Below are 24,062 nucleotides of genomic sequence, written 5' to 3' on the forward strand. Positions count from 1 at the left end.
TGTAATTTTTCTAAATTACAGTTTTAACCTGTTTTTGAACTAGAAAAATAATTGCTAATTTCTCAATGCAAATGTTATAGTAAAAACTAAAAAAAAGAACAAAACCCTCTTAGTATCATTTTTAAAAAGGACTCTCACTAGGATACAAAACTGATAATAGATTACTAAACATAGGCTTAGGGTATAGTTGGTTGAAACAAGCAAAACAAAAACATACTAGTGTCTCAACCATTTACTCTCTGAGCTACTGTTACTTCAACTATAAAGTTGGAATAAATCAATAAATCGTAACAATACTGCCTATGGTCACATTGCAAGACAACTAAGAGACTCCAGATAAGAGAATATATATCAAAGCACTTTCACAAAAAAATTATTTTTGGGTAAATACTGTTAATGTTACTTTGTAATGTATAATTGATATTTACTATACACGCTATTTTTAGTGGTTATATTTGTGTGCATCCACCTGTAAATGAAGTGCCCTCTTGGATCTTGCAATGAGACCGAAACTAGAGGCCATGAGTGTAATAGAATTGTAACCTTGTTGTGTGAGGGCCAGGTTTGGGGGCCAAGTTTGCGGCTTCCAATGCATGACCTTGGCTGGTATATGTAGAAAGCTTTTACAGTTGAAGCATTACATGTTGCTTCCTCTTTTATCTTCCTTCCTTTCTGCTTGCTTTTCTCCAGGCTCAGGAAAATCCTTCTCCATGATGGGCAATGCTGAGCAGCTGGGCCTTATCCCAAGGCTTTGCTGTGCTTTATTTAAAAGGATCTCTCTGGAGCAAAATGAGTCACAGACCTTTAAAGTCGAAGTATCCTACATGGAAATTTATAATGAGAAAGTTCGGGATCTCTTAGACCCCAAAGGGTAAGTTGGTGGTTGAAATTAAGCTTGTACTAGGGTATTGATTTTAAATTATCCTAAAGTTAAAATTGCAAGTGAATATATTAATTTGAGCCCTTGGTCACTACTCTGATTTCAGTTCATTTACTGAGAAATCATAAGCGTTCAAAGAGTGTTGGTATACACAGCATACATAGTTTATCCTTATTCATGTATAAAGTTGCTTATATATGCCATTTAAAAAAAGGTGTTTTTACTATCGGTATTACTTTGGCTACCATAATTTATTCCTAAAAATTGAGTTAAAAAAGACACATTTGTCCTTCCATTTATGTTGGAAAGCAGCACTTCTGAATTGGAGATAAAGAGGTTGAAGTGTTGAAACCACCCAGCCTAGGCAAGTCATTCTCCTACCAGACTGTGCTTCGGAATCACATGGAGGGCTTTTTGTGGAGACACTGATCTGAGCCCCACCCACAGAGACTAGGAGTCAGTAGACCCAGGGGAAAACCTAGGCATATGCATTTTTTTAAATACTAGGTGATAAAAACCAGATGAGTTTGATTCATAGAAGAAAGAGAGGGCCACTGAACTCTTTAAAAAAATTTTTTTACTAATTTAAATAATATTTATTTATATAAAATTTAGAAAATAGGCAAAATGTAAGAAGAAGTAAAAATGGCCTATAATCCCACCACTCAGAATAACTGCTATTAATACCTTGGTGCATTTTGATTCTTTATTTCAAATGTATGCTGCGTGTGTGTGTGTGTGTTGAGGTCATTCTCTAAATACAATTCGATATCCTGAATTTTCTGTGTAACATAATGAATTCTTTCTCTTGTCATTAAAAAATATTTTTAAAACTTTTAGCAGCTGAATAACTAAGGGTTCAATCAAACATATAAGGTCAAAATTATGAGTGGGAAGGAAGTAACCCAATCATAGAAAATGTTTACATTTACTTTAAAGTTATGAACTATTTAATATGAAAAAAACACTTATAATACATGTAAGGTATAAAGAATAATAAAAGCAAAGACTGCCCTACTCATCGTGTTCCTTAACAAATGGAATATAACCAATATTTTTGAAGCCTCCTGTATGTTCCTTTTGGATCCCATTCTATTTCCTATCTCTTCCCAAAGTAATTACTATTATGAATTTTATGTTTTTCATTATCTTCTTCCTCTGTAGAGTTAACACATAATTTTGCATAGTTTTTAACTTTGTATAAGTGACATAATAGTAATATGTGTCCTCTGGTGACTTGCTGTTTTTACCCTCAGTGATTCGTTCATTCTGATATATAAAGTAATAATGCATTAATTTTTACTGCTCTTTAGTATTCCATTATACAATTATACCATAATTTATATTATCCCACTTTTTATCACTATATAGTGCTGCTCTTTCTTGTACAGTTCTCCTAGTGAACAAATGCAGGAGTTTCTAGGGAATACCTCTAGGGTTGGAATTGTAGGTCAAAAGACACTGAGTCTTTAACTTTATTTGGTACTGCCAGGCTGTTTTTCAAAGTGACTGTACCAATCTCTACTCCCAGCAGCAGTGTATAGGAATGCCAGATGTTAGACACATCACAAGCACTTGATATTGTGTTAACTTTACTTTTTCTTGCTTGTGAATAGCATTAAAGAATCTCTGGATGTGTAAGCAGATGAACTGAGCTCTGGATTTATGTGCATCAAAGCAGCTCTCGTAAAGACGTGTATTTGGTCTGCCCCTATTTAGAGTACAGCAGAATTGCTCATTGTCCCATTGAATTTTTCATCCTTAAAGTCAGTGATACCTATTTTGTAGGGCTGTAAGATTGAGTGGAATAACTGAAAAGTTCTTAGGGAACAATGCCAAGACTTTGGGAAGCCCTCTTGGTTCTTAGTTCCTTTTTTCCACACTGGAGTGATGCCAAACATTGACTCTTGATTTGAAAGGTGATTAATATCTGATGCCATGAAAAAGGTGACATATACAATATAGCCATAATCTGTATTGCTTTGCTTTTAGTCCCTGCTATCTGTTGATTCACTGTTCAAATGGGTACTAAACCAGGTTTGCCATTTAAAAATTCAAAAGAGCACTAAAATCTTCATCAGCAGAGCCAATTCTAAATGTAGGGTAAATATCAGTAGCTACAAGCAACTTCTGTACTATAATATCACTTTCTGTATAAAATTGTGAGCATAGAAGCAGCATAAATCAATACAGACTTGGAAAAGTAAATTAAAAATAAAATAAAGTGCTTTAATATTTTTTACTGCTTGGTCAGAACTTCAGATATTATTAAAATATTATTTACTGAGAATGTGCTTATTTATAGACTAGCCTTGAGGTTAAATTCATTTCTGGCATGTTCTTTGCTTCGTTTTCTTTTTCTTTTTTTCTTTTTTCTCCTATGTAAAACTGAAGTTCATCTGCTAAAGCAAGTTGACCCAACCTAGTATTCTGTGTGCTGGCTCTTTAGTTTGGGAGTAGAGATAGAATTTTTAAATAATCAGTTACTTTAAATAGAAATCTGAGTATAAAAGTCATTTATGACAGTGAATGCTGTCTTGCCAATCTAAATAAAGTAGCTTTTAGGATATTTGTTGATCATTAAAAAAATTCTTTTGGAAAAAGGACTCATGAACATAGACAACAGGATGGTGATTACTGGGGGCAAGGGGATATAAGAGGACTAAACGTTAATGGAAATAATAGAATAAAGATTATATAGTAAAAAAATCCTTTTGAAACTGCCATCTTGGTTTAAAAGTACTTAAGAAGAATGAAAAGCCTCAGAGTTTTTTTCTGATTCATTCATTCCTTTTTCCTTCCTCCCGAAGGAGTAGACAGTCTCTTAAAGTTCGTGAGCATAAAGTTTTGGGACCATATGTAGATGGCTTATCCCAACTGGCTGTCACTAGTTTTGAGGTAAGTGTTATTTTTTTTAAGTCATTAAATAACTACAGTAAGTTGAAGTATGTAAGTGATGTTGAGTATTTTTCTATGTGAATGCTTTAGAGCAAGCTTATCGGTACCATCCATGCTCTCCAAAACCCAGTATCAACACACTCCAAAAAGAAAAAAGGGGCCTTTAATCGTACTCCTCAACCTGCTTTGTTGTGAAAGTTTTACAGTGCAGGTGAGAGGCCCAGTGTTTCGAGCTTGCTGAATATTTTCACTAATACTGCTCTGTTGCTACTCTTCTACTTAAGGGTACCAGTGATGCCCATCTAGACAAATAGAAACAGTGTTTGGTAGTTAATTCAACCCCTTCTCTTTAATAGGGTCTCCTCTTTTGGTTTTCATTACTTTTCACTTCTCTGTTTCCTTTATTTTCTTGAATCAGTTCTTTCTACATTGACTGACCTGTTTCATTTTCCTACTTCTTGATTTTTATGCCTTCTTACATCCTGACTTGATGTTTTGCCCTTGTTTTTATTGTCATTGCTTTGGAAATCTCATAACACAAACTGCCCTTTGTTGCTGAAGAAAGCCGATGAATAAATGAGTAAATACACCCCTAAACTTGGTTGTGCTATTTCTGTGTTGTAGCTGTCCTATCATCAATCAGTATGACTAAAATTAATCTGTGAGATAACTCTCTCTAGCCATTTAAATAACGTTTTTCAGATAGGTACTAGCTTGGTGGAATGATCACTTCATAAGTTATGTTAATGTCTAATCACTTTGTTGTACACTTGAAACTAATACTATATTGTATGTCCATTGTCATTGAAAAATTTTAAAAATTAAAAAGTGAAGACATTTTTAGTATTGTTTCAATCAGAAATACAATGTAGTAATTACTTTAAGAACACTTAAATTCTAAAATGAATGGAGACCTCCCTGGTGTAGAGGTGCTAAGTCAGCCCTGGTTCATAGGTCAGTGTTCATCTCATCATTTAATTAATAAGAGCTAGGGAGCTTGTGATCTGTGTCACAGCTCTGCCTCTTATTGGACGTAGGAAAAATTATTTGACTTCAGTGTCCTTGTGTGTAAAATCGTAAGAATACTTTCTCTGTAAGGTGCATTCACCAAACATTGTATAAGAATCCATAGGCTCCAAGTGTTGTAAGGCAGGAATGAATCCATATGCCCCAAGTGGTTGTCAGGCAGGTGTACAAAGGTGACTAAGGAAAATTCCCTGGAGAGCCACAGTGTTGGAGGACAGAGGCAAATACGTGAGCAGTAAATGGCTACACAGAGTTGTTAAGCCCAGAAAGTTAGAATGAAATAAGGTAATTACTGTTACTGAGTATCTGGAGTGAGCAATAAATGTAGCTCTTTCCTTCCCTAGGAACTTATAAAGCAAAAAATAGTTAACAGCGAAAGAAGACAATGGTAGGTGGGAAAGAATGGAGGAATCGTTTCCTACACTAGAGAGCACTGAAGGATGTGGCAGCTGAGCCAGGCTCGATGAAGGAGAGGCAGGGAGGTTTTTATGGAAGGGTGGTGGCAAATGCGTCAGAGGACCATAATTAATACATATACCTGTGGGCAGGACTGTTCATATGTTTTTGCTTACAATATTTTCCTTATACTTCGCCTCTAGGATATTGAGTCATTGATGTCTGAGGGAAATAAATCTCGGACAGTTGCTGCAACCAACATGAATGAAGAAAGTAGCCGCTCCCATGCTGTGTTCAACATCATAATCACACAGACACTTTATGACTTGCAGTCTGGGGTGAGGAACTGGGCTGATCCTTTGGTGGCAGTAAAAGAACTCAAAACATCTGAATGGGTGTTGTGTTTCATGGCTGGGTTCAGCTACTGAGAATTTTGTGCTGGTTCTTCTATCAACTAGAGGAGCTAATTTCCTTAAATCATTTAATTTCTTAGATTCTTCTTTAGTATACATCTTCATTTTTTAAAAAGTTGGATTGCTTCTGTGAATTCCCTAAAGGGTGTGATGATGTCACCAGAGAGCTTTTAATGTGTATCCTTTCATACTGAGTCTAAAAAACAACTGAGTCTCCCTCATTGTCATTAAGGGATATTAAAGAGGAAACCACAACATTTAGCCTAAAGCACACTTTCTCAAAAGAAGAGGAATTTGACCTGAATAAATAGAAATCCTCATGTCCATGTATTTCCTCATGGGCACGTAAAATCTGCAACTTCCTGACTGTATTCTGGAAAGCCAAATGCGCTTGCTTCCCAGCTGCCAAACACAATGCTCCATTACCACACCAATTTAAATTTTGGCTATGAAATTGTTTGGTTCTAATAACTTCTCTTACCATTTAAAATCTTCTTGAGAAGTGTGCCTCGCTGTAGTGGCTGGCTGCTCAGGTTGTTCTCAGAGTGCTGGCACAGATGTAGAAATCTGTAAATCTGTGTGGTTTTTGCATTCATGTGTGTTGTTTCTGTCTTGTTTCCTACAACTAGAACTCTGGAGAGAAAGTCAGTAAGGTCAGCTTGGTAGACCTGGCTGGTAGCGAAAGAGTGTCCAAAACAGGAGCCGCAGGAGAGCGACTGAAAGAAGGCAGCAACATTAACAAGTAAGGTGGCTGGTGCTCACCTGGAGTAGCACATCCAGTGTACCGTGTGCCTGGGGGGGCTTGGGACATAAAGGGTCAGGCAGCTTTGATCACAGGTGGCTTGGGGTTTATGCCGCTTCAGTAAGCTGTGTTGAGGAAAAACAACAGCTGGCCTCTATTCAGACGCATGAAGTTATTTAAGCCACGTGGTGCAGCCGTGCTCAAACATTCTACAAATATTTAGTGTACAATGTATAGAATGTAGTCTTAGGTAAATGCAAATTACAATTTCATAAAGTCATATAGTAAATTAACTTGGGGAATGTACTCTGAAGAGAAAATCTGCTTTGAGTCCCTTTGTAAGGCTAATACTACTTAAACGTCAATACTTTAAAACAAACAAAGTTAGCAGTTATTGAATGACTGCCATGCTGAAATCTCACTGTTTGCTGTGAGTGCCTGCTGTGTGCCCAGGGATTCGGGGAAGGCTGAGCGCAGAGTGGTGCAGGGCGTGTGGGGGGGTGTCAGGTAGACAAAGGAGATGAAGGCATTTGACACAGCACGTGCACATGCAGCAAAGGAACAGACAAGTGAAGGACTTGTTCTTTCCAGAGTGTGGTATTCCAGAGGGCTCCTGGTGTGCAAGAGGAAACCTCTCTTCTTTCTAGCACGAGAGGGAGCACAGTTTGCCTTCAAGAGGGTATACTCAAGCCAGACTGCCTGAGTTTAATCGTGCCTCCACCACTTACTAGATATATGTGTATCATAGGCAAGTGATATCATCTTTCTGTGCTTCAGTTTTCTCACCTGTAAACTGGGGGTAACAGCAGTACCTACTTCATAGAATTGCTTGGAATTAAATGCCCATGATGTTCTTAGAACAATGCCTAGCACGTAGTATGCACTAAATAAAATTAATTGTTATAGGTATTGTTTTTATAATCCATGTAAACAGCATAATTATTATCTTTATTCCAAGTTCAGCAGAAAGCAGTTCAGTTTGTACTTGTAATATGTTTCTGTTGTGATATATAACTTGGGGTTTTGTTTAGGACAGAAGGTGACAAGATGTAATATATTCAGGAACATGTCTGTACAGTTTGCAGTTTAAAATGACGTTAGCACATTAGAATTCTAGTATAAACAAGTTTAAAATTAGAAGTAAACTGATTGCCCCCTCTCTCCAACAGACACAGCCACACTCACTGCAAAGACTGCTGCTTTAGGGAGTTAATCTTCCAGGCATCCTGTCTCCTGCTCAAATAACAAAGGGTTTTGCTATGTTTGATGACAAAGCATTGTTGGAGCCAAGGCTGGCACTACAGCTCTGCATTCCAAAATGAGCTCGGGAACCAGGGTGGGAAAGCAGAAATGGGCATGCGAGGGAGCAGGTACCAAAGGAAGGACTGTCACCCGTCCTAGAGACTTGCGTACTGGTGTTGAGCCATGCCAGCCCTTTGACTGCTGACGGGGATTGTGGGGAAACACTGGAGATTCTGTACTGGGAATTTGTGAGAGCACAGCCTTGACATGTAATGGTCACTAGCTCTTACCGACATCTTACAGTGTGCTAAGCGTTATTCTGAAGGCTCTATGTCATAACTCATCTGATCCTCACATCAGCATTGTGAAAGGAGTCTGTTACCCCATTTTGCAGATGAGGAAACCAAGCAGGGAGCAGTTACATAATGTGTCCAGGGTCAGAAAGCTCTACCTGTGGATCTGGGATTTGGTTCTGGGCAGTCTGGCTCAAGAGCCCAGGCTCACCACTGGGCTATATTTGGGGTGTCCATGTGTTCTGTTTGCCTGAAAAATGTTCTGATTAATACTTTTGTCCCAGAATGAATATCATTGCCTCCTTAAATTTGGACACTAAATTATGTAGTGTCCCAAGCTGGACTGCCTCAAGGCCACAGGATAACATGATTTTGATCCCCCAGCAACTGGCCTGCTCTCCATAATGACTTACTGAGTTGAATGGAATTCACTTAGGATCCCACTGTCTTTCCTTATTATATACTGACTTTCACAAATGCATGTGTGTGTCCTTTACTCCTAGTCTGTGGACTATTATCTTCATGTTTAGGTTTATAGATTTCAGACAACTTTCACATGCATTATTTTGTGTATGGCTTATACTAGGTATTTTATTTTTTTAATCTCTGTTTAAAAATGGGGAAATTTGTGGTTGGAGACATTTGAGTAATACCAGTAAAGCTGAGCAGATATTTTAAGCCTCTGCTATGTGTCTGGCATTGCAGTAGATGCTGAGGATGCAGAAGGAATTTAGATAGTGTTGTAAACAGAATACTGCCTTGCTGCCTCCCCCAAATATGTCAGGTCATAATCCCCAAAACTTGCCCATAAGTTACTTTACAAGTTAGAGGGATTTTTGCAGATGTTCTTAAGTTATTAAGATTTTGAGATGGAGAGATTATCCAGGTAGGCCTGATGTAATCATAAAGCTCCTAACAAATGAAAGAGGGAGACAGAAGAGCCAAGGCAGAGTCAGACTGATGCAGGGTGAGGAAGAGTTCAGCAACCATTGCTTGATTGAAGATGGGGAAGGGGCCATGAGCCAAGAAGTGCAGGCAGTCTATAGAAACTGGAAAAGGCAAGGAGACAGATTCTCCCCTAGAGCCTCCAGAAGGAGTGCAGGCTTGCAGATGCCTTGATTTTAGCACAGTGAGGACATCCTGGACTTCTGGCCACTGGAACTGTAAGATAATGAACTTGTGTTGTTTTAAGTCTCTACATTTATTATTATTTGTTACAGCTGTTGGGGGGCACATAGTCTAGGACAACAGTAAGTCACTTCATTTGAAAAAGTGAAAGGAAGGCTGGATAATGTTGAGAAATGCTACATAACCCAATATTTAAGCTATTTTTTTTAATGACACCTTTGCCAGCTTATGGATGTCTGCCAAGTTGATCTTATGCTTTTCCCAAAATAATGGCTAGAAAGGAATGGAACTCCCTCTGAGGCTTAATCCAGGGCTATTTTCTTTACTCTACATATCTCCCCAATCTCCGAGTTGGGGCATATATGCCAAGAGGCTACTGTGGATCCAGGTCTCCACCAATTGTTCTCAAAGTTCTCAGTGTGATCATTGGTACATAGTAGCTGAATGAATGGGACATTTTTTTCACAGTACGACAATGCTGTAACATCTACACGCCATCTTAGAGAGCTTCCTAGAAATAGCAACTCATGATCCCTTACCTATGATTCCAAAATCCAAAAACCAAGTGCTTTTATTTCTTCCTAGCACACTTTCTGGTAAATCCTCACTTAATTTCTCATTCATGAGGCTATCTCTAGTCTTTATCTGTATTTATAGTCTTTATTTACTCACTTAATGTGACCATTCATAAGTTTAACTGAAGAATTGTTTGTATATTCAATATTTTACTATGGAATGCTATCTCAGATCCCATTGGTAGTCATATGTAGTGTATGTACTAAACTTCATAAAATCCAAAATATTTTGAATTTTAAGATACATGTAGCCCCAAGTACTACAGATAAGAGATATGGAGCTGTGCTTTTTTGGTCCATTTTGCAAATATGTGTTGAACACAGTGATGAGGTGGCAGGAGTGTAAAATGGAGTAAAAATAGCCTCTTCAACAAATGGTGCTGGGAGAGCTGGACAGCTACATGCAAAAAAATGAAACTTGACTACCAACTTACGCCATACCCAAAAATAAACTCAAGGTGGATAAAAGACTTAAATATAAGTCATGACACCATAAAAGTTGTAGAGGAAAACATAGGCGGGAAACTCTCAGATATTCCACACAGCAATATTTTCATCGATATGTCCCCTAGAGCAAGGGATATAAAGGAAATAATAAACAAATGGGACTACATCAAATTAAAAGCTTCCACACACTAAAGAAAACATCAGTAAAATGAAAAAGGGAACCAACCACATGGGAAAATATATTTGCCAATGATACCTCAGACCAGAGTTTGATCTCCAAAATATATAAAGAATCCAATTAAAAAATGGGCAAAGGATCCGAACGGACACATCTCCAAAGAGGACATACACAGGGCCCAGAGACATATGAAAGGAGGCTCAGCATCACTAGCCATCAGAGAAATGCAGATTAAAACCACAATGAGATACCACTTCACAGCAGTCAAAATGGCCATCATAAACAGATCAACAAACAATAAGTACTGGCAAGATTGTGGAGAAAAGGGAATTGTTGGTGGGAATGCAGACTGGTGCTGCCACTGTGGAAAGCAGTGTGGAATTTCCTCAAAAAACTAAAAATGGAACTGCCTTTTGAACCAGCAGTTCCACTACTGGGACTATACCTTAGGAATCCTTAAACACCAATTCAAAAGAACCTGTGCATCCCAATGTTCATAGCAGCATTATTTATAATAGCCAAGAAGTGCTGAAAACAGTTTAAGTGCCCACCAGTAAATGGGTGGATCAAAAAACCAGTACATTTACACAATGGAATACTATGCAGCAGGAAGAAAGAAGGAACTCCTACCCTTTGTGACAGCATGGACGGAACTGGAGAGTCTTATGCTAAGTGAAATAAGCCAGGCGGTGAAAGACAAATTCTGTATGATCTCTATGAGTGGAACCTCAGCAAAAAAACAAGGAAGCGAGCAAAATAGAACCAGAGACATGGAAATAGGGGACAAACTGACAGTGACCAGGAGGGAGGGGGAAGGGGGTAACGGGAAAGAAGGGGAAGGGTCAAGTCAAGGAAAATGTATAAAGGACCCATGGACAAAAAGAAGGGGGGCAGGATTGAATGTAGGAGGTGGGGGCTAGGTAGGGCAAAGGAAAGTATGGGGGGGGGGATGGAGACAACTGTAATTGAACAACAATTAAAAAAAAAAAGAACACAAGGATGAATGAGTAAGATGGAATCCAGGAACCAAGGTCCAGTGGGGAGGGGAGCACTTGGAAGGGTAGCGTCAGTGTATTAAGTGCCATAGACACTTCCACCCGGTGCAGTGGGAACACAGGTGAAATTCAACTGAAAGGTCCGGGGCCTCCTAGAGGAGCCACTCAAGTTTCTTAATTATAGAAACTAGCCTTAAGACCTTGCTGTTCCCAGTTTTCTCATCTGTAAAATGTGGATGAGGAACAAGCCTAATGTGGATGAGGGCTATTACGAAGATTAAATTAGTTACTCATTGTGAAGTGCTTATGAGAGTGCCTAACACATAGCAAGCTCTACATACGTGTGTACTAATAAAATAACATAATAAATTGAAACTGCTGCCTAATAGTTCCAGCCTTAAAACCAGTACCCAGTTGAGTGCTAAAATTAAAGAAATCTCTGATGTTTCCTAAAATTTCTCTTGGCCTCCTTTTGGGCTTTTTTTGATAGAATGTTAATAATTTCCTTTTTAAGCACACCTGTCAGGGACATCACACAGACGTTAGTATATGCCTAATGGGCTGCGGATTTAGGAGCTTCACCTCTCCTTAAACTCGTAAGAGCTTTAAAACACACATTATTCTTCATTTTGAGACATAAGGCACTATGTGGCTGCACCACCCTGGCCTGTTCAGGGCTGCTAGGTACAGGTCTTCTGTAGACCATCTTCACAGGGGATTATATCTGAAAAATTGGTCTGCTGCTCCACCTGTCTATTGAGGGTGGAATGAGGAAAGCTTCCCTTTCTGCTGGAGTCTGGCTGGGTCAGCTCCCTTGAGAACTCATTTAGATCCTGAAACACTGTCTCTAATGCCCCAAGGAATGTTATTGAAAAAGGTTCCATTTTAATCTCAGCAACCGCCAGTCCTTAAATGCAAACAGTGTTCATCTAATGAGTATCTTTCCCAGTCTCATTTCTATTTCAATTACTGTGGTTAATAATAAAGTACACCTCCAAAAAGGAATTCTGGTGAGCTTGTTCTAGAGATAGTAATATATGATACTTCTAGGATTCTGTTATATAATTTATAATAACATATTACTTCATAAGCTTAATGTTTTACGTGACTCAGTTCTCCATTTCTTCTTCTTGAGTACTTTCCATGACTCATTCATTTCCTCTTGGAAACCTCATTTAGGTGTTGTCTGAACGAACTTGTACCTAGTGAGAATAAAAATGGCTTACCTCTGTTCACTATTCAAGGGTGGGCAGGGACCCTTGTTAATTTACCACTTGTGTATTGCGGGATCAAAGTTATGTGGGGAAAAAATCTGAAGAAACATCTTCACATTTAACATGAGAGACCCATAAAGGACAGAGCAAAAATCTCCTCCTTGGGGTACAATAGCCCATCTTTTGGGGCATGTGCTATTTTTACCTCAATGTTCCTCAAAGCTTTTTTGTGAAATACTAGTTCCTCAAGTGGCTTTGGGAAGAAAAGGACCCCTGGACAAATAATTTTGAGAAAAGCTACTTTTAAATTGGAAAGCCTTCCTTTAGACATTCAGAGTGCTAAAAGCTCCAAGAAGTCCTGTAGTAACAAGTCCCATTAAACTTTAACATATTCCTCGAACTTATTTGATTCAGAATTCTAGTTATAATGTATATTAAAATCTCCAGAACAAATTTTCAAAAGAACTTGATTTTGGAAATGTTAGTGTATACTTTACTATTACACCACACCAATTGAGATGGAAATGAGATTGGGAATGATACTCATTAGATGAACATTATTTGAGTTTAATAATTTGCATTAGCCACCAGAAAAAGGTGGTGAGTGGAAATCAGGCCTATACTATAGGTATAAGGGTTTTCTTCCTGTCAGGTGATGATACTGCCTTTCCCCCATATTTTGCCTTTTCTTTTTTAGTCTTAAGAGTAGGGACTTACCGGGGGAAAGTACTAAACTCAAGTCCACTAACTTCATCATATTTCAACTAATTCTTTAAAAGCCAGGCCCTAGCTGGTGTGGCTCAGTGGACTGAATGCCAGCTTGCAAACCAACGAGTTGCTGGTTCAATTGACCAGTGTAGGTCACATGCCTGGGTTGCTGGCCAGGTCCCCAGTAGGGGGCGTGTGAGATGCAACCACACATTGATGTTCTCCTCTCTTCCTCCCTTCCCTTTTCTAAAAATAAATAAATAAAATCTTAAAAACAAACCAACCAACCAGGAACCATATTCATCTGTAAGCAACAGAAACCAGCTATAGTGACAACCAAACGGTATATTCATTCTTCTCACTTAACAAGAAATTCAGAAGCTGAAACAACACCTTAGCAATGCTGTCAGGCACACAGCTCTGTTTAACCTTAGTGTATGTTCACGTCATCCTTGTAACCTCAAGATGATCCTACTATTTCAGGCATTGTGTCCATATTTGTGTGGCAAACAAGAAAGAAGGAGGAGAAGTAAAGGACCACCAGCTTCTGTTCCCTAAATAATGTACCTTCTCAATCAGGAATAGGTAGCTTCCCAGGAAGCCCCTCCCAGTACTATCTCCCTACATCTCATTGGCCAGAACTGGGTTTTGTGGATTCCTCAAGCTGCAAAGGGTTCTGGGAAGTGGAGTTTTTAGCCTGACACGTACTTCCCAACGAAATTAGGGTTCTGTTAGTAAGAAGAGGGGGAAAGTGGATATTGGGCCAGCACCTGCAGAGCACACCAATGATGACTGAACTAGTTCTTTTTAGGAAGAGGTCTGTGTTCTGTTCTTCAGTATTTTATAGACCCAGTTTTACTCCACAAATACTGAATGCTTTCTGTAATCCAGGCACAGTAATTGATGAAGGAATATCTATGTCAATAGAATGATCACTGTCCTCAAGGTCATCACAATCTAAGTAGAAAGAGATAGAGAAATAGGTATAAGTATACCTCGTTTTTATTAGGCCTCACAGATGTTGCATTTTTTACAAATTGAAGGCAAGACCCTCCAGCAGCAAAAAGATTAGTTTATTGCTTTTGCTTTATTGTGGTGGTCTGGAGCTGAACTTTCAATATCTCCAAGGTATGCCTATATACAGGTAACACTAATAAAGTTTAATAAATACTGCAGTTATGATCTTAGGAAAAAAAATCATACCTACTCCTAAGGGCAGAAATCTGGTGGTTAGAAAGCTATGTAGTTTGGAAGAATGTGCCGAAAAGAAAAAAAGCTGTATTATGACTATTTTTTTCTCATTGATTGGATTTTTGAAGCAGCTTTTATGTTGTTTTTGATCCACCCAAGTTTTATTTACTCTCTTTTTGATCCCAAATTGTCCATTGTTATCAATAGGTACACTTTTGAAATTTTCAATCTTAAAGCGTGGTCATCTGTTTATAAATGTCATCCCCTAGTTTAACTCTTCCTTCGCCTCCAGTCAGTCCATCCCCATTTTACTCCCCACCCCCACTCAAGAATTTGTGCTAAGAGATTAAAAGATTAGGGGCTTCTTTGCTCTCTCTACCTCTAGAAGAATTGGAAAGATTCCTGGAATAACTTTTTTCAGCTCCAGAAATTGCCAAACAGCTCCACCCTGTTCTGGATCCAGTGAGGCACAAAAGCTGCCCATTTGTGTCTAGCATGAGAAGACAGTGCTAGCAGGATCCATAATTAGTGATTGTTACATTTTTAAGCTCCCCGAAATAAAGTTCTCATTTAAATATGTAAGCGTATTGTTCACCATTCAGATACCGAAATTTCAAACAGCTTTTACATTTCCAGGATCATTGTTTCTGGGTGGAACCCATTAGGGAGGAATGGTGTGGACCCCTTGTCACTGGCTGACCTGCTGTCTCTCACTCGTCCTGGAGTCCCACTCACCTGTAATTCATTTCCGTTTGTGTCAAGGAGACTGTAATAGGTTTAGGGAAAGTTCTTGTTTTGAATGTGTGGACACTATTAGGTAAAAGGCTGTGGCTTCTACTAATGAAAAACTTCTCTAATTAGGTAACTTATAGAGCAAACTGTATGCAGTAACTGGAGTTGTGTCATTTCTGTCCAGCTCTAGTCCCTGCTCCTGACGCGTACATGCTGCCCTGGGCTCATAGTGCACATCATACAGTGGAACTAATGACACTGTGCCACCCTTTTCCTTTTCATTCCCTACACTATAAAATTAGGAAATACAAGTAGTTGGCACAAGACAAAGTAATCAGTCTCAATGATTAAATATTCATGACAACCCCAAAACACATTTTCATATCAAGGGCCTCTGTGAACCGTAAAGTTACTAATACTGACCTTCTAGCATTGCTGCTGCATTGGGGTATTAAAAATCTGGGATAGTTCAGAGAATTGTTTTCAACTAAAAAATTTTATCGCAATAGCTGCTAAATGTGAAAAATGCCATATATTCTATATTGAAGGAGAAATGTATTTTTGTCTTATATTGAACTCTTACTTTCCTCTATTCCATATCATATGCAGTTTTCTTTCTTAAAGTTGGTAGCTTTGGGAGGATGACTGAACTTGCTGAATTTTTCTATAATTAAAAAAAATTTAAAGCTGCATTGAAAAATACTTCATATACCACATAGTTTGCCAATTTAAAGTGTACAGTTCAATAGCTTTATTATATTCAAAATTGTACGGCCATCACCACAATCTAATTTTGAAATATTTCATCACCACTAAAAGAAACCTCACATCCAAGTCTTTCCCCTTTAGCCCCACTGTTAGCCCTAAGCAACCACTACCTCTGTCTCGCCTATTCTGGATATTTCATATAACTGGCATTGATTAATATATGGCTGTATTATTTTCCCAGTGTTTTTATAACAAATTACCACAAATTGGGTTGCAAAGTTTATTTTTGAACATTCTAGAGGCCAGACGTCCAAAATCAAGGGTTTGTTCCTTCTGGGGGCTCAAAGGGAAAGTGTATTTTGTGCCTCTCTCCTAGCTTCTAGTGGTTGCTGGCATTTCCTAGCTTGCAGATGAATCACTACAATCTGTCTTATGTCTTCACATGCTGTTTTCCATGTATGTCTTCACATGGCTCCTTTTTTTTTCCCCCATCTGAGAACATGCTTATTGATTTTAGAGAGAGGGGAAGGGAAGGAGAGAAACGTTGATTGGCTGCCTCTCACACGTACCCCAACAGGGACTGAACCTACAACCTAGGTATGTGCCCCAAGGAGTTGAACCCACAACCCTTCGGTTTTCAAGATGGCACCCAACCAACTGAGCCACATTGGCCAGGGCTTCATATGGTCTTCTTATAAGGACACCAGTTATTGGTTTAGAATCTCCCTAATTATCTTCATCACAAGGAACCTATTTCCAAATAAGGTCACATTCTGAGGGTCTATTGGGCATGAATTTGAGAGCAAAGAGACAGTTCATCACAAGACAGTGCCCTTTTGTGTTGGCTTCTTTCACATAGCATAATTTTTCAAGGTTCATTCATGTTGTAGCATGTATCAGAACTTTGTTCCTCTTTTATAGCCAATAATATTCCATTGTATGAACATACCACATTTTATCCCTTCATTATTTGAGGGACATTTGGGTTGTTTCCACATTTTGGTTATTGTGAATATGCTGCTATGAAAATTTCCATGTACACGTTTTTGTGTGGACATATGTTTTCATTTCTCTTGGGTTGCACTGTTTAACTTTTAAATCTGTCAGTCATGATGGATATATTTATATCACTTTGTGGTAATGGCTGTTAGATTAAAATTCTTGTTCATTATCTGCCTTTTGAATTTGCTTTGTATTTCATTGACTCTTCAGCAAGTCACCATTGGGGAATTATGTTTTGTGGGAAATAGGCTTTCTTTCCTTTCAGCTCAATTCAAACCTGTTGTTGACATTCGAAAGAAAGCTATGTAGTCTGTCACTTGCCAACGTCTAGTCACTTGCTGATTTGTGCCCTGCCTTACTACCATAAATAGTAAGATTTTATTTTTAAAACTATTTTGAAAGCATTTTCTCTTTGTGATATCATGTAACCTTCCTTGCAGTCCTGTGAGATCTGAGACTGCTCTTCTCTGGCTGCTAACTTGGGATCCAGTTGAATTCCTTTTAGAAGAGCAATTGGAATGTAACTTTGACACAAAGAGGATGTCCCTCATCCCTCAGTACCACATATCTGTTGTTTCTACACACTCTTCTCGTGGTGCAGAAAACATGTATTAACCACCGGGGAGAGCTCAGCAGCATCAATCATTGGTCCTCAAACTCAAGCCTACATCAGAATCACTTGAAGGGCTTGTTGAAGAGCAGATTGACTGGGTCCCGCTGCAGGGGGGTCCAACCTACAACCCATAGCCGCATGTAGCCCAGGATGGCTGTGAATGTGACCCAACACAAAATTGTAAATTTAATTAAAACATTATGAGATTTTGTTATGATTACATATCTCAGTGTATTTAATGTGTGGCCCAAGACAACTCTTCTTCTTCCAGTGTGGCAGAGAGATGCCAAAAGGTTGAACACCCCTGCCTCTGATTCAGTAGGTCGTGGGAGGGCCTGAAATGATTTCTAACAAGGTCCCCACTGATGCTGATGCTGCTGGTCCCAGCATCACATTTTGAGAATCATAGGCCTAGACAACTAAATGTATTTATCATTTGGGTGTCCTTCAGTCAGACCTTCTTAAAATTTAATGTGCATATGTATCACCAGGAGATACCTTTAACTGGTCCTGATCGATAGGCTCGGGAAGCTTCAGAGACTGTGTTTCTAACCACTTCTCAGGTGATGCCAGGGCTGCTGCTTTGAGTAGCAGGGGTTGGAAGAGTAGCCATATACTGTCCTCTGCTTGGGTAGTTCTTTGTTTTTGTAAACTGTAATAACTCTATATGAAATAAACTTGCCAGCTTTAAGCAGATGAACAGTATATATTTTATAATGTGTAGTAGAAGGGGACTCTGCATGTTACATGGTTATTCTGGGGAACAAAACGAGAGCCCAGCATGGCGCAAATTAGATCCAAACAGTAAATGGTTGAGACTTGAAGCATAATATTTGGAGTAAATTAAAGTTTTCCAGTGTGATCTCTTAAATGTATATTTCTAGGTTCTGAAATGAATGTTTCACAGGTCCTGTGATGAACCAGAATAGATTCTTTTTAAAAAATATGTATATTTATAGTTGACACTATTGCAGATGTCCACCATTTCCCCATTCTCCCACTTTACCCCCAAAATAGATTTGTATAGGAATTCTAAATTTATTATTTTAAATAAATGGAGCTACTTTTTGTTTTTCTCAGCTTTTCAACAAATTAATGTAGACTTGATCGTATCAACGTTAGGGCTTTATTCTGCATATTTTATACTTATTACCTACAAGGATTATTAAAAACAAAATAAACATTCCATGAAATTAATTTTTAAATTATTCTCTTGGCAGATCACTGACAACCTTGGGGTTGGTTATATCATCACTGGCTGACCAGGCAGCTGGCAAGGGTAAAAACAAATTTGTGCCGTATCGAGATTCAGTCCTCACTTGGCTTCTTAAGGTAATTCAGCATTCCAGTGTTCTTTTCCAACTAAAAATTGATTGTGTCAGAGGTGACAGCTGAAAGGTGTGTGCACAGCTAACTAAATATAGACGGAACACCTGACAATATTGTACTATTATCCTAATTCCTAGGAACACAGAATGAAAACTCATTTGTTTCCTTTTATTTCATTATAATGCTGTTTGAGGAACATTATTCATTGTCGTGATATAGAGAGACCACATTTCCTATTGTCATAAAATTATTTGTAAAATACAAACCCATTTGCACATAGCATTTTCTTCACAAAGAATAATATCACACATGCATGTTTACTGCTTGCATCATACATGTTGTCCATGACATGGGCCTCGTTTCCTAAGATGCTGTTTGAAATATTTTGCAGGACAATTTGGGAGGCAACAGCCAGACCTCTATGATAGCCACCATCAGTCCAGCAGCAGACAACTATGAAGAGACGCTCTCCACATTACGATATGCAGATCGAGCCAAAAGGATCGTTAACCATGCCATTGTGAATGAGGATCCCAACGCAAAAGTCATCCGGGAACTGCGGGAGGAAGTTGAGAAACTGAGAGAGCAACTCTCACAGGCTGAGGTAACGTACAGGATATTATCAGTAATAACATAATAACTACGTATAATGACAGGTGGGTACTAGTCTGATTCTGGTGATCACTGTGTAAGGCATATATATATGTCTAATTGCTATGTTGTACACCTGAAACTAGTATAATATTCTAAGTCAACTATAATTTAAAAGTAAATTTAAAAATAAAAGTGCAGCCTGGTGCTCCCTATATTTGAAGTTCCCTGGCTTGTGATATCTGAGTGGGAAGGACATGCTTGCTTGCAGTCCTAGGTCATCTCCATGTGCTTCAACATTTCAGTGTCGATTGGTGTCTGCTCTGTGCTAAGCATTGTGAAGACAACGTAATTCAGCACTTCTGTCCTAGGATACAGTCGAGGAAGCGGACAATTAAGAGAGAGTTGCTGCTACTGCCTTAATATTTGCTGCATTAAATCAGTTGGTCCTTGAGAGCATAGATGTCTTCCACTTGAAAGCCTAAGAACCAATTATGAAGTTTTTATTAACATGGTCTGTATTCCCAAAGGGCTCTATAGTTTTCAGAGAAGTTAGTTTTATGTCATCTCCTCCTTAAATCATGGAAGATAACATGTTCAAGGATAATGTGAGGAATAATACAGAAATATTTTATTACCTTTATGTATATTAGCTCCTGGTAGGAAACAAAATAAAAAGTAATGCAAAAATTTTGCATTATTGCCAACTTTCCTTGGCATTACCTAGACTTTAATAATCACATCCTCCTTTAAATAGCTGTTGCTGTAGGTAACTTACCAGGGGAGACACCATCCCATTTGAAATAGGCAATGTGACTTAGGTGTAGCCCAAGTTCCTTAGGTTAAGTTACATGTTTCCACATACCGGGACTTCAGTGTGTACCTCAGGCTTCTAAGTTCACATTCCTTCGTACCACCTTCTTCTGAGGGTTGGAAGAGCACTAAGGCTGGAAAAAATGTACTAGTCATTATTTTATTGAGCACTTGTGTACCAGGCACTGTTTATATACTTTTTATCTATTGATTTGTCTAATCACAAAAGTTATCAACAAGAGATAAAACAAGCAGAAAGGAGTGAAGCCAGAGATTTGAATACTCCATTAATTGGTGATCCTGGCAGTTGTATTATAATTTTTTTTGTTTACATGTCTTTCTCTTCTTTCAGGCTGTGAGCTCCTATAGTTCAAGAAGCTATGTTTTATTAAATTTTTTCATCCCTAACCCCTAGTACAACACTGACACTGGAAGGCGCTTAGTTCAATGCCTTGCATATCATCAGTGCTCAATAAATGTTGCTGCTTTAATTGTCATGGTTATAATCATCAATTAGTGCATCAAGCATAATTTTTTTTTATTGATGCCAAAAAGGGTAGCAAACACCTGAAAAATCAAAGTGCTGATAACCTTTGAAGAGAGTCCTGATCCTGGGAGGAAAGTGTAATGCTTCTGGAATTTGTTTAAAGGTAGATGATCTTCTTTCCTCTTGTCTCTGAATCTACATTTTCACTGTCACCGTATAATCTAGGCCAGGTGGGCAGAACAATATCTGGCCACAGAAGAGAGGAGCCACAGCAGGTTCAGCCAGAATGTCCGCATGTCCGCAGCCCCGAATGTCGCTCTCGGGCTCTCCCAACAGTGTGAGACTCAGGCCTCCTCAGCTAGCGTCCAGGTTATCGCCACTTCAGCGTCTTGTCCCCAGTCTGCCATCTTTCCTGTTCGTAGGGTTACACTCATGTTATCATACGTTGTCAAAGCATATTGTTGCAAATTAAAGGCTTCCTGAAATTTACAAGCTGCATATTATCTGTTTTTAGGTCCCTTAGTTATTCTCACTGAACAAACTCACAGGGAAATTACTCCTCTTTTAACCAGATATCCTGCATCCAAGTGAATAATAAGTACACTAAGTTTATTCCATCATAAGAAAAGTAGTTTAAGGGGCCACAGTTTAAATATTAAAGTAAATGAGAAGAATCTCCACCTTTCCTGGTAGGTTAATATAACTGTAATGCCTCTATTTGTCATGTGCCTTGATCTCTGTCTTATTGAAAAAGAAATCTGCTTAAGTAAACTTTTTTCTTACTTTCTATTTTGAAGATGAACTTTAGCATCTTTTAAGTCTTTAAATGTGAAATTTAAGTATGATGGGTAAAATTACTCTGTAATGATTTGTATCAGTTTAATTCAGGGTACTAGTATTTCTTTTTTCCTTTAAATAGTAGCAGTCATTTGCCTCTTACATTTCATTTAATAAAGGTCTAAACCCCACACTGACAATGTGTGAATTAATTGCTTCCAACAGACTATTGATAACTACTTAAGAAAGACAATAAGTGATTGTCTTGTTATGTGGTGGAAAAAATTAGAAAATCAGATAGGTCTGGTTTCATTTTAAAGGCTATGAAGGCCCCTGAACTGAAAGAGAAGCTTGAAGAGTCTGAAAAGCTGATAAAAGAACTAACAGTGACTTGGGAAGAGAAGCTGAGGAAAACAGAAGAAATTGCACAGGTAGCTTGATAATGTAGGCCTAAAATGTTGTGATTCTTTTTCATTTGCTGTCTTTTCTGTATCATCAGTCACTTGTCATCCTGAAAAACTCTTTTGAGAACTTCATTCTGCTGAGCTAGCCTGCAAAGACTGGTTTAGACCCTGGCTTTGTGTCTTCATCAACTAGCCTTGTCTATGTGTTTGCTAGGAGTGTTGGATAGCACTGAATTTGAACAGGGATGGTATAGGAAATATATTTAATATTTCATGTTTATCATATTTAAACAAAAATCTGTTGTGATTTTAGATCACTTGGCATAGCACGTGGCAACCCGATTAACTGAAAATTTGTGACGTACTGAACATCATAACCTTTCCGATGTATTTGATTCTTTGAGCTTGTTAGAAAATGCTCTGTGAACTTTGGTTGAGGTAAAATATAAAGCAAGGACTAATTCTGCACGAGTATGTGGTCATGTGTCTTATGAATCTCTACACTATGCATTTCACAAACATTTTAAGTTCACTGAGCACTTGGAAATATTCGGCTACCCCAATCAAATAGCTTGAAAGCAGTAATTGAGACATAGTGCAGCTGTTTTCTGGACACACACACCCCGAACTTCCTATCCCTCTTACTTTGCTTTATATTTTTCCATAGCTCTTAACCCCATTGGAATTATATATATTTACTCACCTGTGTTTTTAATAGTCTATCTCCCTCCACTAGAATATAAGTTTTCATGAAAGAGGGGGGCTTTGTTTTGTTTGCTCTCATATCCTCAGCCTTACATCAGTACCTAGGCATGAGTGAATGAATGAATCAATTCAAGGCCCTCTGTAATAGGGCCCAGTCTGCTTTCCAGCCCCATCTCCCACCACTTTCCCACATTTAGTAGGAGTTCTTGGCACCTGAAATCCTCCAGTATGCCGCCCAGAGTCTTTACTCGGCTTTCTGGTGCCCTTCCCACAGAATACTCTGCCCTTATCTTGCTACTCCCCCTTTGCTTCTTGTTGAAATTCTTTTGCTTCAGGAACCGCCTTAAGTGTATGCTCTTCCTGAAGCCTTTCTGGTCTCTTACTCCATCATGATTCCCCTCCTGTGAAGCCTGCAGCACCTTGTTCCTCTCCAGCAGCACAGCTCTCTTTTGACTCCAGTTATGCAGTCTTCCCACACTACTAGATGCTAAGCTCCTTAAGGGCAAGATGGTGTCTGGTTCACTTTTGGTGACCCCAGAACACTGTCACACATTTTAGGCTGTACGTAAACTTGCTTGAGCTCAGCGGAATGTGTAATTTCATTGGCATTGTCCCCAGAAACAGTGACTTACACTTTCCATGGATACATCTGGTGAACAGAACAACAAATAGAGTTCCCTGCTTTTGTCTGCTTTGTGCACAGGAGAGACAACGACAACTTGAAAGTATGGGGATTTCCCTGGAGACATCTGGCATCAAGGTGGGGGATGACAAGTGCTACTTAGTCAACCTGAATGCAGACCCTGCTCTCAACGAACTTCTGGTTTATTATTTAAAGGTAAGAGGATATATAAATACGTAGTTGCAATCCTGGTTCATTCATGTAAAATTCACAATTGAATTTGGGCATCTGTCCTTGTGATTTTGCTTTTTGTATCTAGCTTAACCCTCCTTAAAAGTAGGAGGATTCATAGTACAGTCAGGTCACTACTGAGAATGAGAATCAGCTGTTTTGTATTATCCTGAGGCTGTGCAGTTGGGGCTGATTTCCTGTGACCATGAGCATCAGGGCTCTTCCACATCTATCTCTTCTTGACATACAAATGGGCAACTGCGGGTGTCAAGTAGATCCCTGGCTGTGGCGACAAGAATTCTGACAATATTTAGGGTCAATCACAAAGATCCTGAGAAGCTCTGGAGGGCCTGATTATGCTTCTAAGTAATTCTAAGGCCATCTCAGGATCAACATATGGCAAAAACAAGCTCTTGTGGTAGACTAGACAGCAAGGGCTCTTCTGTATCTATCTCTTCTAGACATACATCCTCAGAAAATAACTTTTGGTCCCATAATCACCCATTTAGTGAGGAGATGGGATGCAACCTTTTGAATTTAGCACTTTGGCCTCAGGGGATGCCACCAACCGTGTTGGATGGCTTATTGCCTCTGTTCTCAAACTTTCACAACCCATTTGCACTCTTATAAATGTACCAAGAATTCCAAAGAACTTCTGTGTATCGGAGTTAAAACTATCTATATTTACTGTATTAGGAACTAAAGCTGAGGCCATTCAAAAA

General features: G+C 38.7%; 1 protein-coding gene across 5 annotated transcripts in view; it reads left to right on the forward strand.

Annotated features, from left to right (window-relative positions):
• The window catches only part of KIF13A (kinesin family member 13A), a 201,966-nt gene that overhangs the window by 122,478 nt on the left and 55,426 nt on the right, over positions 1–24,062 (forward strand). For all 5 annotated transcript variants that reach the window (XM_054591849.1, XM_054591850.1, XM_054591851.1 and 2 more), the window contains exons 6-13: positions 691–871; positions 3,691–3,778; positions 5,404–5,538; positions 6,243–6,355; positions 18,602–18,713; positions 19,102–19,314; positions 21,699–21,809; positions 23,191–23,325. In XM_054591849.1, coding sequence (XP_054447824.1) covers positions 691–871; positions 3,691–3,778; positions 5,404–5,538; positions 6,243–6,355; positions 18,602–18,713; positions 19,102–19,314; positions 21,699–21,809; positions 23,191–23,325 — 1,088 coding nt within the window. The remainder of the gene's footprint in view (positions 1–690; positions 872–3,690; positions 3,779–5,403; positions 5,539–6,242; positions 6,356–18,601; positions 18,714–19,101; positions 19,315–21,698; positions 21,810–23,190; positions 23,326–24,062) is intronic.

The sequence above is a fragment of the Pteronotus mesoamericanus genome, unplaced genomic scaffold, assembly GCF_021234165.1.
Source record: "Pteronotus mesoamericanus isolate MK-2021 breed Mesoamerican mustached bat unplaced genomic scaffold, CSHL_Meso_final scaffold_31, whole genome shotgun sequence".
Lineage (NCBI taxonomy): Eukaryota > Metazoa > Chordata > Mammalia > Chiroptera > Mormoopidae > Pteronotus > Pteronotus mesoamericanus.